Source organism: Fundulus heteroclitus, unplaced genomic scaffold (assembly GCF_011125445.2).
Source record: "Fundulus heteroclitus isolate FHET01 unplaced genomic scaffold, MU-UCD_Fhet_4.1 scaffold_71, whole genome shotgun sequence".
Lineage (NCBI taxonomy): Eukaryota > Metazoa > Chordata > Actinopteri > Cyprinodontiformes > Fundulidae > Fundulus > Fundulus heteroclitus.
The window spans coordinates 1,367,864-1,382,130 of record NW_023397154.1 but is presented as its reverse complement, the minus strand read 5'-3'; the positions used below and the strand labels follow the sequence as shown (position 1 = coordinate 1,382,130).

The 14,267-nt window shown below is 41.1% G+C and overlaps 1 protein-coding gene across 1 annotated transcript; it reads right to left on the bottom strand.

Annotated features, from left to right (window-relative positions):
• Nucleotides 1-2,834: 2,834 nt before the first annotated feature.
• On the bottom strand, nucleotides 2,835-12,591 carry LOC118561782 (protein FAM111A-like). Its single transcript, XM_036133984.1, has 3 exons — nucleotides 12,159-12,591; nucleotides 4,935-4,988; nucleotides 2,835-4,842 (listed from the first exon to the last, which is right to left on the bottom strand). Exons 1-3 carry the CDS (start codon nucleotides 12,207-12,209, stop codon nucleotides 3,106-3,108), a joined length of 1,842 nt encoding a protein of 613 aa, XP_035989877.1. The 5' UTR covers nucleotides 12,210-12,591; the 3' UTR covers nucleotides 2,835-3,105.
• Nucleotides 12,592-14,267: the final 1,676 nt, after the last annotated feature.

Here is a 14,267-nt window from a genome sequence, read left to right as displayed (position 1 = left end):
CGCCTGTCTGCTGCTGTTACTCTGGTCCTGCAAGTCTTCTCTCTGCCGTGCTGCTGGTCCTGCTGTTGCTCTGGCTTTCAAGTCTTCACTCTGCCGTGCTGCTGGTCCTGCTGTTGCTCTGGCTTTCAAGTCTTCACTCTGCCGTGCTGCTGGTCCTGCTGTTGCTCTGGCTTTCAAGTCTTCACTCTGCCGTGCTGCTGGTCCAGTTCCTGCCATCAACATCCTCTGCCTCCAGTCCGGTTCAGTCTCTCTGGTCTCCTGCTTCCACTATTCATCATCATCCAATAAACTCTTAAGTAAAAGTAAAAGCCTACTAACATCTTTTGGTTTATTATTTGTTTTTTAATGTACTAATGATCTAATATGCATAGACCGATAGATAGCTTTTTTTGCACCATACCTTCAGTTTGTTTTCTGCAAATGTCAAGCCTGCAAAGTCCCAGTGAGTACACAGTGTTTTAAAAATTTATTTATGCTTTTTCAGAATTAAACAGCCAAGACAGAAGGAAAAAAAATACAACAACAAAAAGTAAACAAATACAACAATTACAAAACCCAACAAGACAAAACAGTGTCAGCTTGCTGGAGAACTGATAAAAGATCATCCAACCGTAGAGCATAATAAAGCACGAGACAGAGTCAAAGGGCACAACAGACAATTCTGGAGACATTGTATCAGGCAGTCCACCATAAAACATGGGATATCAATTAAAGATGAAAGCAATAAATTGTAATGACAATAATAACAATAATAATGAAAAAAGAGAAAACAAATAAAAAGTACAGGTCCAGATGAGTACGGCAGTCATTTTAACCCATTATTTTGAATGTATCTATTAAAAGGACCCCACACATCAAGGAACTCATGATGGTTGTCTGAAAAAGAGTTTTGAATTTCTTCGAGATAGATACAGGACACCACATCACTGAGCCATTTGTTAAAGCAAGGAGGTGTAGAGGATTTCCATTCCCACAAAATAACCCATTTTGTGACCACCAAACCAAATATTAGAGTCTGCTACATAGACATGGGAAAAGTAAGAGAGAATTAAGAGCAACCCAAAATTATCAAATGTTTATCCGGATATGGAAGCTTGCCATATGCGTTACTATAAAATTTAAATATCCTGCACCAGAAGTCCATAAGCTTAGGGCAGGAGCAAAACAGATGACCCAAAGTCCCATTATTTGATTTACATTTGTCACATGTTGGTGAGACACAGGGAAATAGCCTATTATGTTTGGTTTTAGAAAACTGCAGACGATGGATAACCTTGAATTGAATAAGTTGCAATCTAGAATGAATGGAACAGGATTTAATTCTTGACAGGATTAGATCCCACAACTCATCTGAAATTTCGACTAGTGTATCAGAAGCCCAGGCCTCTTTTACATGATTAGTAGATGGAGATGAACTGAAAAGATTAACAAACTGAGACATTAGCTTTTTAGATGTAGGGGGCTTTTTTATAAGCTCTTAGAAACTATGTTGCAGTGATATGGTTTCAAAGTGAGGCAAATGTTGTCTGACAAAATTATGAATTTGCAAGTACCTGGAAAAGTGGCTTGAAGGAAGACCAAATTTAGATTGTAGTTGCGTGAAGGAAGCAAAGTTATTATCAATGTATAAATCCTTAACAACAGCTATGCCCCTATTTAACCAGTGCTTAAAGGCTACATCCATATTGCCTGGCTTAAATGCTACATTCTGAAAAATAGGAGTATAGATGGAAAAAAACAGGGAGATTCAGAACAGTCTTTATCTGCTTCAGAATCCTGAATACATTTTTTAGTATAAAATGATCCTTCAGGGTATATTTTGAAAAAGATGTCAGTTTTGGGGGAGCCACCATCTTGACAACATTAACACGACCAATCAAGGAAACCTCTGACCACCAGCAACAGGCGATGCAGGGGACAGTGTCTTGCCCAAAGACACAAGTGGTATGTATAAACAATGGCTGGAGGAACATCTCATTTTGTTAATAAAAAGCAAAGATTTCTAATTACGTTTCTTGAAACGTTTACTGTTGTGGAAATCACTGAATGACCAGGAGGTAATTTAACTAAACAGGAGAAAGCAGGCCCGGTAACATGGTCCAGGTCTTGGCCTGGACTCTTGACCAGGACCTTAATGTATCGAGTTGGGTGGTCTCTCTACACACACAGTTTCTCTCTGGGTACTCCCGATTCCTCCAACTCTCTAAATGTGCACTAAAATATGAGAGCATGAATAGTTTTTTACTTGTCTCTGTGGGAGACCGGTGTAGGTACCAGATCAGCTCGAGGGCTTGCGCTTCCCGATGACGTCACAATATGGCAACTTTTTTTATTGTAGTATTTGGTATATTTAAGATAAATGCTGGATAAATTAATCTGGCTATCCCTTCTGTTTTTGTTAAAAATATTCTTCCAAAAATTGAAATGTTCCTTTGGAGCCAACTGTCAAGTATTTGTTGATTTTTTTTGTTGTTGTTGTTGTTGTTATAAAATAGGTTGGATATTTGCTCTGTCATTTTCAGTGTGGTCCTTGTTAATCATTATACTTAAATATTTTACCTCATTTTTATCAATTAAAGTGGGTTGATTATTTTGAATTGCTAAGATTTCACATTTTTCCATGTTCCTCTTTAAGCCTGAAGCTTTTGAGAAAAAAGAAACCGCTAAATAAAATTGATTCGTTACAAATGCAGACCGCGGGCTCAGTGTAGTTTGTTTGAGTGGCGTTGCCATAATGTGACGTCATCGGGAGGCGCAGGGACCATGGAGAATTTCTTTGTAAAAATTGTCCGTTTACAAACCGCAAAAATAAGGTCTCAAATAAAACCTACACCCCCGCTATAATTACTTTTGTAAGTTGTCCAGACCAATCACAATGTTTTGTGTAATTTTACAAACGTTAAACCAATCATATAAAGTGACGTCATCTGTAGGCGCAGGCCCCCGAGACCGATCTGACCACCGGAGCCGGTCTGGTACCTACACCGGCAACTGAAGCCTGCTAACGATGGGCATTATGCTATCCATGACTCGGTGATTAAGCAGGTGTAGCAAATGAATGGCAAGGTATATTGTATTCATATTGTGAAAGTCAAAGATGTAGGTCTAATATTTTGACTGGAAATCTGCATCTGTAGCATGTCCACAGTCAATCGAATCTACCTCCATTAACTCAATCTGGAGTATCTGTTTCAGGTGCTGGTTCTCTGCCACTGCCTCTTTAAGCTTTTGCAGCATCTCATCATTTTTACTTTTCTTCAGATTACTCACAAATTTTTCAAACACAGCAAGCAGAGGATGGGCGTACTCAATGACGCTGTCTTCCATCTTTGGTAGCCCATAGTAGAATCCTCCAGTGTAAAGCCCAAAAAGCTGACCATGTGCATCAAACACTGGAGAGCCAGAAGCGCTGTGATACATGAAAGTGTGGTAATTTGCCATCTTTTCTGCTTTTTTGCCACCCAACATTATGTCATCGATCCCTTGGTTCTTGATTACAACACTTAAGGATTGAAGGGTGATCATCAAGTCTTTGTATTTGGCTAAATGATTTTTGACAGCCTGTTCTCTGTCTTTTGGCTCGATGATGCATACAGGATTGATTTTCATCACGCCTCCTGCAGGGTAGCCAATGCGACAGGCCTCGCCATTTCTAGGAAGCGGTCCGAATTTGTTCAGCAGCCCTGGTGGTACTTTGACGTTTTCTATTTTGGTTTTCGGGCTGAATCTTTGGCCCTCAGGTTTGAGCTCAAGTACGGCATAATCCAGCTCATCGTCAATGTCAACAAATATTTTCTCAGCAGAGAAGGAAAATAAATTTGTCTCTGGCTCAGGATCATCATAGTAAAAGAGAGCAGAGACATTTATATGATCCTCTAGGGTGTTTCCTTGGACACACCCTTTAAACAAGTTTGCACTGGTCAGGATAAACCTGTCGAACAGCACAAAGCCTGTTCCCTGAGAAACATCGGAAACAATGACTTTACAGACAGATTTGCCAATTTTCAGCAACTTCTCAATTCTATGAACTTCACAGAAAGATTGCTGGATCTTTCCAAACTTCTCATTTCTCAGGTTCAGCGCTTGCTGATAAGAATCACCAGGGAACTTGCTCTCCATCCATGTTTTCAGATCTGGAAACTGCTGATGCAGAAGTTCGTAAATCTCATCAACATTAACGCTGCTGCCTGGCTGTTCAATCGCCTTTTTAACGCTAATTCCACTCTCAAGAGCAACATCTAGGATGGAGCGTGCTGGGTTTTCAACACTCTCTTGTTTGTTCAGTGGAAGACATATCTTGAAAGCCTTCTGGTGGAGGCTGTCCACCTTCTGTGTGCGCACAGTGAGGCGGTCGGGGTTGTCGTTATCGGATAATGTGAATTCTCCGAGATGGTCAATGAATCGACCATCACGCTTCAGAGCCTCCTCTATAGTCATCCCCTTTTCCCCGTAAACACAGAGATACTTGAACTGTTTGATCATTTTGCTTCTGAACAAATCCTTTGTTTTAGTGTTCAGACCTCCAACTGTATCAATGTAGAAGACAGAATACTCCTCTCTAGGGTGTATGGTTTTGTCATGCTGCTCCTGAACTACTTCAATCTTCTCCTTTTCTTTATAATGTATAATCACTGACTCCCCATCACCAACGCAAGAGCAAGGGAAATGTGTCGGAACCACAGAATCCCTATCTTTTTTACCCAACTGAATGACAATGTTCTCATCTGCACATTTTATCATCTTATCAGTTGTGTCAAGACTGCATTTTATTGCCTCCAGGACTGAGCGCGGTTGATCACAGTCGATGGTGAATTTTACTGTGAAGCGATGGGAATGGCTAACCTGCAAGAAATCAGAACAAGGAAGTTTATTTTTGAAGAATTACAGAGACGAGATTTAAAACATGACTGTTATTGAGGACATTATGCACTGACCGGAGAATCATTTCCTTTCTCATGCTTCACTTTCAGTGGTGTTTGCTTAGGCGTCTGAAAAACAGGAAAAATACAGTTACTACCATCTGTTATAACACCCACAGTGTGCTTAAAAAAAACAACCAATAATATTTTTTGTTATTACAGTTGCATAATATGACATTTAAGAGCGAAGAAAATCCATTCTTTAATTTTAACACGTTCATTTAGTGGGTGAAATTTCTTACATTTAGCAATGGTTTCATCAAACTAGCTGCTTTACAATTATTGGCCCTTTAAACAACCCTTTTCAAATGAATTTAAAATAACAATTTTACTTATGCTTTACTTCTTAAACTGGGCATACACTGTACGATTGTTGGGTTGATCTTCAGTCATGCGAGAATTTTTTGGATCGGGCCGAGTTCAATTCAATTTAATTTTATTTATATAGCACCAATTCATGAAACATGTCATCTTGAGGCACTTTACAAAGTCAAATTCAATCATATACAGATTGGTCAAAAATGTCCTATATAAGGGAACCAGTCGATTGCTTCAAAGTCCCGACAAGCAGCATTCACTCCTGGAGAAGCGTAGAGCTACAGGGAGAGTTGTCTGCATTGTCCATGGCTTCGCTGCAATCCCTCATACTAAGCAAGCATAAAGCAACAGTGGAAAAAAAACTCCCCATTAACGGGAAGGAAAACCTCCGGCAGAACCAGGCTCAGTGTGAACGGTCATCTGCCTCGACCGACTGGGGTTACAGAAGACAGAGCAGAGACACAACAAGACAGACAAAAAAGCACAGAAGCACACATTGATCCAGTAATCTGTTCTACATTAGATGATAGTAGCGGGTGAGCCATCTTCTCTGGATAATGTCACAGTTAACAGAACATCAGACCAGGTGTACCTACTATGAAGAAAAAAGAGAGAGAGCAAAAGTTAAAAGCTGAAATGACGACATGCAATGCAAATCTGGAGAACAGTAGAACTCAGTAGAGTGAGAAAAATAGGCCCTGATGTCCTCCAGCAGCCTAAGCCTATAGCAGCATAACTATAGAGGTAGCTCAGGGTAACATGAGCCACTCTAACTATAAGCATTAACAGCTCCCAATTAAATGAATGTCTCTTTTTATTTATGTTGCAACATGCTGAGTCTCAATGCTTTATGTTTTTTTTTTCTTTGTTTTTTTTCTTCTTTTTGCTTAGTGCAGAGGTAGTTTTTAACTGTTGTAGGTGCTGTTACCACACCCTTGGCTGATCTACATAAGCCAATAGAGAAGTGACACCTGGAGGAACAGAATGTACATTAACAATAGTCCAGCCTTGAAGTAACAAATGCATGGACTAGTTCTTCAGCATCGCTCCTGGACAGAATGTTTCTAATTTTGGCGATATTCCTGAGGTGAAAAAAGGAAACTCTGGAAACCTGTTTAATATGGGATTTAAATGACATGTGTTGGTCGAAAACAACACCAAAATTTTTTACTTTATTACCAGAGGCAAAATTAATGCCATCCAGATTAAGTGACTGATTAAGAAGTTTAGTTTTTGAGGACTCTGGTCCAAATATTACAACTTCTGTCTTGTCAGAATTTAAATGCAGGAAAGTCCAAAGATTACAACTTCTGTCTTGTCAGAATTTAAATGCAGGACATTTAAAGTCATCCAGCCATGGCTGCAGTCACAGTAACTGATTGGATTCATCAGGATTTATGGATAAATATAGGTGAGTGTCATCAGCATAACAGTGGAAATTAATCCCATGCTGTCTGATAATTTTGCTGATCGGAAGCATATATATAGTAAAGAGAATTGGTCCAAGGACTGAACTCTGTGTTACTCCACAAGTGACCCTAGAGTTTAAGTTAGATTTATTATTAACATGAACGAACTCGAATCTGTCTGACAGATAATATTTAAACCAGCCTAATGCTTTTCCCTTAGTCCCTACAGTATGCTCAAGTCTTTGTAGGAGAATATTGTGATCAACTGTATCAAACGCAGCACTGAGATCTAACAGGACAAGTATAGACACAAGTCCATTATCTGAGGCCATGAGAATATCATTAGTGACCTTCACCAGAGCTGTTTCAGTGCTATGATGAGCTCTAAAGCCTGACTGAAACTCCTCAAGTAGGTCATTACTTTGTAAATATTCACAAAGTTGATTAGCAACTACTTTCTCAAGAGTTTTAGATAAAAGAAGATTATATATAGGTCTGTAATTTACTAACTCATCTTGATCAAGAGAAGGTTTCTTAAGTAAAGGTTTAATAACAGCTACTTTAAAAACCTGTGGTACATATCCATTTACTAAGGATAGATTAATCATGTCTAAAATAGTGCCACTGATCAAAGGGAATATGTCCTTAAACAACTTGGTTGGGATTGGGTCTAACATACAGGTAGAAGGTTTAGATGAAGCTAAAATTTTAGATAGATCAGAAAGCTCTACTGCTTCTACAGTTCAAACACTGCGCATGTTCTAAAGATTCCTCTAACGCTACCTCACTTACTGAGGATGAGGTAATCATGTTTGGGAGGATGCCAATTATTTTATTTTTAATGGAATCAATTTTATTTATGAAGAATCCCATAAAATCATTACTGCTAAGAGCTAAGGGAATGGATTGATCAATGGAGCTGTGACTTTGTGTAAGGTTGGCAACTGTACTGAAGAGAAATCTATACAAACAAAACATGAAAAATTATCGCTGTCTTACCTCTACTTATAAATTAGTCCACAAAGCGCTCTTTCTGAACAAAAATATTTGTCATTTTCCGGTAAAAGTTCTCTTTAGATTCTTCAGATTTAAAACTCTCTCAGTCTCAGTGAAGCTCACTGCCAGGGAGGAAAGCCTTCCTTGATCAGTCCCGTTCCGGCTTTTTGTTTAGAGTCTTTTTAGTGCTTTACTTATTTAGCAAAACTCGCTAATAATACATCCATAACTTGCTTTGACTCTATTATTTGGGGATCAGGAGCGGTGCCACTTGAGCGCCCCCTGCCTAGAGGCCAAGGAACTGCCGGCCTCACCTACAACCAGTTCTTTGGCTTTTATGACCGCCCAGCAGCGCACAAAAACACACAGTTTAATGACCAAAACACAATTTGTAATCCACATATAATAACTTGTGGAAAATCAGTTCATAAGTGTTTGAACAATTGCATTCATGATCTAGAGACATGAAGATGCATTCACAGAATGAAAGCCAGCGCAGTTAACATGGGATTGCGCAATCCCAGGGGAGGCCAAGCTCGCTGCGGCCTCACCGGCTTCGCTATGAAGCGCCACCAAGGATTTACATGAAAAATAGCGAAAAGTCTTTGATTTTAAAGAGAATATGATTAAAAATAAGGAAATTAGATGAAAAAAAAACTTTTATTACAAATGACTGAGTGAATCACAATATATATTATGCTATCATTATTATATATTTTCTTTCTTTCCATGATGACAAGTGAGGCCTGGCCTCACTTGCCTCCCCTGACTGCACGTCACTGCAAGGCCTCCTTTTTGACCACAGAGACCACAGACATTTCTGCATGAGTTTGCAACTGTTTGTCAAATGTACTAAATATAGACGCGAAAAGCGGCTGTTATTCACTTTGAAAACACACTTTTCGGTTGGTATTTTACATTTCTGAATCCTCCTCACATACCTTTCCAGAGTTCGGTCATCAGAATATCATCTGATATCTACCGTCTGTTTTCTTTTGGTCTTTCCTTAACTTTGTTTTACAAGTCCTCTCTGCCATTTTTCTGTCATGATCGCGGCACTGATGCTGGTCTGATTACTCACACTGCACACCTGATCAGCTCCTCCCTGTTTCTCATCACCACTCATCGTATCCACCTGCTCCTGTTAGTCTATAATCAGTTCTTCAACCAGACATCAGTGCCAGATTATTTCGAGCTTCTTTTAAGATTTATTCCAGCGTTCCCTGAATCGTATCACCTGATCCTGACCTGTACTGTTTTCCGAGCCTACCTATCCAATCTGACCTGATTGCCTGATCTCTCCCTACTAGTGTACCGAACCGGACACTGCTTCTGGACCACCGATCCCGCCTGCCCTCATCTAGCTCTCAAGCCCTTTTGTGTTACTGACCTGGATTTGTGCCTCAACCTCGTTTTGGGTTTCCCTCTGGCGCCTCATTGGACTTCTGATCTCATGGCTCTGACTTCGGACACCGTCCTCGACTTCGGCACCTGGCTCATCCTTCTGCTTATCCTGCCTTCAGCTCCACTGTTCTGATCCTCTGCCTGTCCTTTGTCTACCGACCTCTGCTAGAGCTCCTCACAATTATGTCCGCAGCAGCAGGATCTGGACGCACCCGACAGCCAGCCGGCTGGGTTTGCGGCTTGTGATCCTCCCCGGACTTTGCGCAGAGAAGAGGTCCTTCCCGCGACACGCAGAGATAAAAATAAACAGTTTGTCTGAATTGAATACTGGATCCGTAAATTCCTTTCATTACATTTTCTTAATTTCATTCAGATGATTTTCAAACACATTGAGCAGAGGGAAGGCGTACTCGATAATGCTGTCACCAGTTATTAGCTTGTCAAAAAAAGATCTACCAGAATGCAATCCAAAGACCCATCCCGAAGCATCAAACACCGGGGAGCTAGAGGAGCTACGATACATGAAGGAGTTGTAGGTCACATGAATATCTGCATAGGGTTTTGTTTTGGTCTGATATTTGATTAAGCAGACAGAAACAAGATAATCCCCATAGGGCTGTAAATTCTGTTCGACAGCCTGCTCCCTGTTTTCTTTCCTAATAACACATCCACTCTCCACACTGGAGAGCAAGAAGCTCCATGATACATGAAAGTGTGGTAAGTTGACACATTTCCTGTTTTTTCGCCTCCCATCATTATATCTTCGATCCCTTGGTTCTTGATTTAAAAAAATACTGATTGAAGGATGAACATCGACTCTTTGTATTTGGCTAAATGATCATCGACAGCCTGTCCTCTGTCTTTTGGCTCGATGATGCATGTAGGATCGATTTTCTTCACACCTCCTGCAGGGTGGCCGATAATACAGGCCTCACCATTTCCAGGAAGCGGTCCGAATTTGTTCAGGAGCCCTGGTGGGCATAAAACTGTGCTCTGGTCACCCCTTCTTATCTGCATGTGGGCTAAGCATCTCAAAAACATGACAGTGTTTAAATAAAAAATAAACAAAAGTATCCGTAACAATATGGTTCTAATTCATGAAATCTTGACTAATTTAACTTTTTACCCACTACGTTTCTAAATATTGCCCTCTTTTGCTCAGGGTTCCAAAATGTGTATAATCAATAAATCAGTTTTTCTCACTAATCTCTAATGTTGTATCTTAATTGCATTGACAATGTAAGAAAAAAAAAACACTCTACTTTTAAAAAAACAATACAAAACACTGAAATATTTCTACAAAGGAGCAGCTAAAACGTCAGACCATTATTCCATAGCCTCTTATGGAACAAAATGGATTTAACTATAGGATGTAAGAATGTACAGACATGTTTAGTTTGATTTAGTTTGTTATGCCGCTGCTGCTCAATAATTCCCCAATTGTCGGATCAACAAAGTACATCTTGCCTTATTTATGTTAGCTAGATTTATTTTGTGCTTGGATAACATCAAAATGGTCTTTTCCTCAATTCTAAACGCGGTTGAACAGCTCACGTCACAAAAAAAGGCGAGGGATGGCGGGGGGAGCCGAAATTTTCCATCATGTATTGCTCCTCATGAGGATCCTCAAAACTTTTAAAAAGCGATGCGTTGGCGCCTCAAACAAACACATCGGGGTATTCTTTTAACAAACTCCTCCCCAAACAGACCGGCTCAAGCTCCGTTTTGGCCGTGTAAGACACCATGAACGGTCGCATCCACTGACCTGCTTTTAGCTAAGACCCAGCTGTTTGCTTAGAGCGGAGCTTGCATGGAGATGGTATTTGTTTTTTTTATTGCAGATTTGCCTCCTTTTTCTTTTTCCGTTGTTCTGTATTGTCATGATATTTTTTGAGGATGAACCCAGACATAGTGCGCACACACAGGGTTGGATATTGAGAGAGTTTATTTTACAGTTGGGTGTGGAATGACATGAAAAAACCAAAGTCTTTTTCCAGGCAGAGCTGTTGGGTGCAGAAGCTGGCTGACAAGAGTAGAGTGGAGAGAAACTGACCAGGACCTGATGACTTCACAGAAGACCAAGATGAGACGCAGGAAACGAGAAGAAGAGCGTCGGAGCGGGTGGCTGGAGATCTGGGCGGATAGCCCGAGCCAAAGACTGGAGGCGAAGGCAGAGTGTCGGAGCAGGAGGCTGGAGATCTGGGCGGAGTGCCTGAGCCGAAGACTGGAAGCCGAGGCAGTGCCGACGACCAGAGCCGAGGCAGCGCAGACGACCGGAGCCGAGGCCGCGCAGACAACCGGAGCCGAGGCTGCGCCGAGGACCGAAGCTGAGGCTGCGCCGAGGACCGCGCCGAGGACCGTGCCGAAGCCGTGCCGAGGACCGAAGCCTAGGCAGAGCCGATGACTGGAGCCGAGGCAGGAACAGAGCTTCAGGATGTGACTGAGCTGGAACAGAGCTGAAGAAGAGTCTCTGGCTGTGACTGAGCAAAAACAGAGTTGAAGCAAGGTCTCTGGCTGTGACTGGGCAAAAACAGAGCTGAAGAAAAGTCTCTGGCTGACTCAGCAGGAACAGAGCTGAAATGAAGTCTCTGGCTGTGACTGAGCAAAGCAGAGCTGACACAGGATTACTGGCTGAGACTGAGCTGGAGTGAACACCACGGACCGGCAACGAGAACAGAATGAGGTGGGTACATATAGATGTGACAACAGGTGGAAACAAATCAGAGATAATTGCAGCCTGACAGGTGGAACCAATCAGGCTGCGCAGGGAAAGGAGAGAGGCAGGGAGGCTCAGCATGCAGCCTACAAGCTGCATCCTGACATGTATGAGCTACACATTTATGTGTATAATCGGTTTATTGTTATCAACCACAGCCATTCGGTGTCAAGAGACAAGTTTTGAATCTAAAGAGTAAGGGGGCGGAGGGGGCGGGACTTCTGGGGGGGGGGGCATAAATCAAGGGGTCATAAATCAACTTTTAACATAAGGTGGGGACCATGGTTTTTGACTGTGAATGTATGCTGATGGTCAGCCTGCTGTGAATATAGTAAAACATTTATGTAAAAATAAATTACAATGGTAAATGCAGTAAAAAAAAGCCAAGACACAAACCTCTGAAAGTCCAGCTTCTTCCGTCTTAACTTTCTTAACCCTTCGATTCATCTGTGAAGAAGGAAGAAAATACAAAGTTTGGTAGAATGAAAAATAAGCTGTGTGCTCCTAAGAGATTAAAAATCTTTTTTATATAACTGTTTTCAATTTTATTCTTAATTTGTAGTAGCTTTGTTTTGTAAAAAAAAATCCTAAAGAAAATGGGAAAAAAATTGGAAATCATCATTAAATCTATTCTCCATTTACAGTAATGTCACTCAAACAATAAATTTTTTTTAAAAGAGAAAACAGATTATGTATTATATACAAACCTTGATGGAATGTTAACATTTGGCCATTTGAAGACATCAAGAAAAAAAGTGACACAATTCAAACCCAGTTAAGTTAAATATTATTAACCCTCTATGACTTTTTACTTCTTGGGGGGAAATATTTCACCTGATTTTTATTTTATTTTTTTTTGAAGCGGGGGGGGGGGGGGGGGGGGGGGCTTTATGGTTCCTAATGATAAATCAATTATAAAATGCATGTGTGTGTGGATGGTGGTGGTGGCTGTTGTTGCCATTTCAGTCTCATTTATTATTCTGCATGGAACCTCAAGAATCAAATGCTGGTTAATGTGCAGCAAGGAGGTAAATCTCATTTCTGTCTAGAAAACTGAACTTGTGTAGCCCTCTTCATTCACACAGACGTATTACACATGTTACTGTGCCGTCTGACCCGTGCCTGACTAAGATATAGGGATCCATCCTTCCTCATTTGGAAGCGATGGCGGCACAAGGAGCTAGAGATTTCATCCTGGCAACCTGCCAGTTGGAATCTCTGCCATGTCAGTTGTTGTGTCCTTGGCAGGGGTGGGAACTCGAGTCACATGGACTTGAGTCAGACTTGAGTCATTGATTTTATGACTGTAGAGGTGACTTGTAAAGGTTTTCAGAGACTTGTGACTTTATGGCTCGAGACTTGAATTGTACTTGAACCTGTTTGCTTGAAAAGACTTAATATTTCACCCAAAATCTAAAGCTTAAGACATCTATAATGTAAAAAGTGTGCATCATTGATTTATTTCTCTCAATCAGTATCTACAAAGTGCAGACCCGGCGACATGGGCGTGCATTGGGGGGGACCGTGCCCGCCCTGTGAGCCAGCTGTGCCCGCCCTGGACTGGAAGCTGTCTTTTTTTCTTTTTTTTCTTTTACCTCGGAGTGGCCATCGTCGTATTAGTACTATCTTTAATGTGTCAATCACACAATTTAACCAATCAAATCAACGACTCAAGGCAACATGCTAGCCAATCACAGCTGGAGAGGGGTGGGAAACTGAGTAAGACGTTCATACCCCTCAGAGACGCTGCGTTTCGGCTGCGGTCATCGTTGGTGTCGGTAGTGCGGGATAGTTATTCGGTCTGATTACCAAATAATAATAAGAAGAGACAACGAAGCAAAGGAGAGCGAGCTGGAAGCAGCGCTATTAATTTCTGTTTGAAACGTGAGCATTGAAGTCAACAGTGGAGTAAACATTCATGCTAGGAGGGTTACCTAGACAGCTAGGAGCACAAGAAGAAGAACCAAGCAGGAAAACTACTAAACTGAAGAGACTTGAGTTACATGCCAAAATAAGTTATAAAATGATAGAAAACTGTTGTTTACATCTTCTTGCACGTGAACAATTTTTTATTTGAAGTTAATGCAACTATAAACATGCTGAAAAGTTACACATTGATTGTACTGTGCACCGTACCGCTCCTCTTCCTGAAAGGTTTGTCCCTCTCTCTGAGAACTGGTCACATGAACTTCAATCCCTCGTTTTATTCTAAGTATCTGTGTGTTCACCTAAATAATAAGATGACCGAAGTCTCAACAATAATGCTCTTTACAAGAAGGGTCAGAGCAGACATTTGCTGAGGAGGCTGAGGATTTTGGAGTGCAGAGGGTGCTGCTGAAGTCCTTCTTTGACTCTGTGGTGTTTATAGTCTAGTGCAGGCGTTGCTAAACTTTTTTAGCCGCGCACCACCTTCAGTGTCCCAACCAACGCACCCCCCCAAAAAACAAAAACAAAATCTGTTACAGTTACATCAATACAACCACCATAACAAAAGTTGTGGGAATA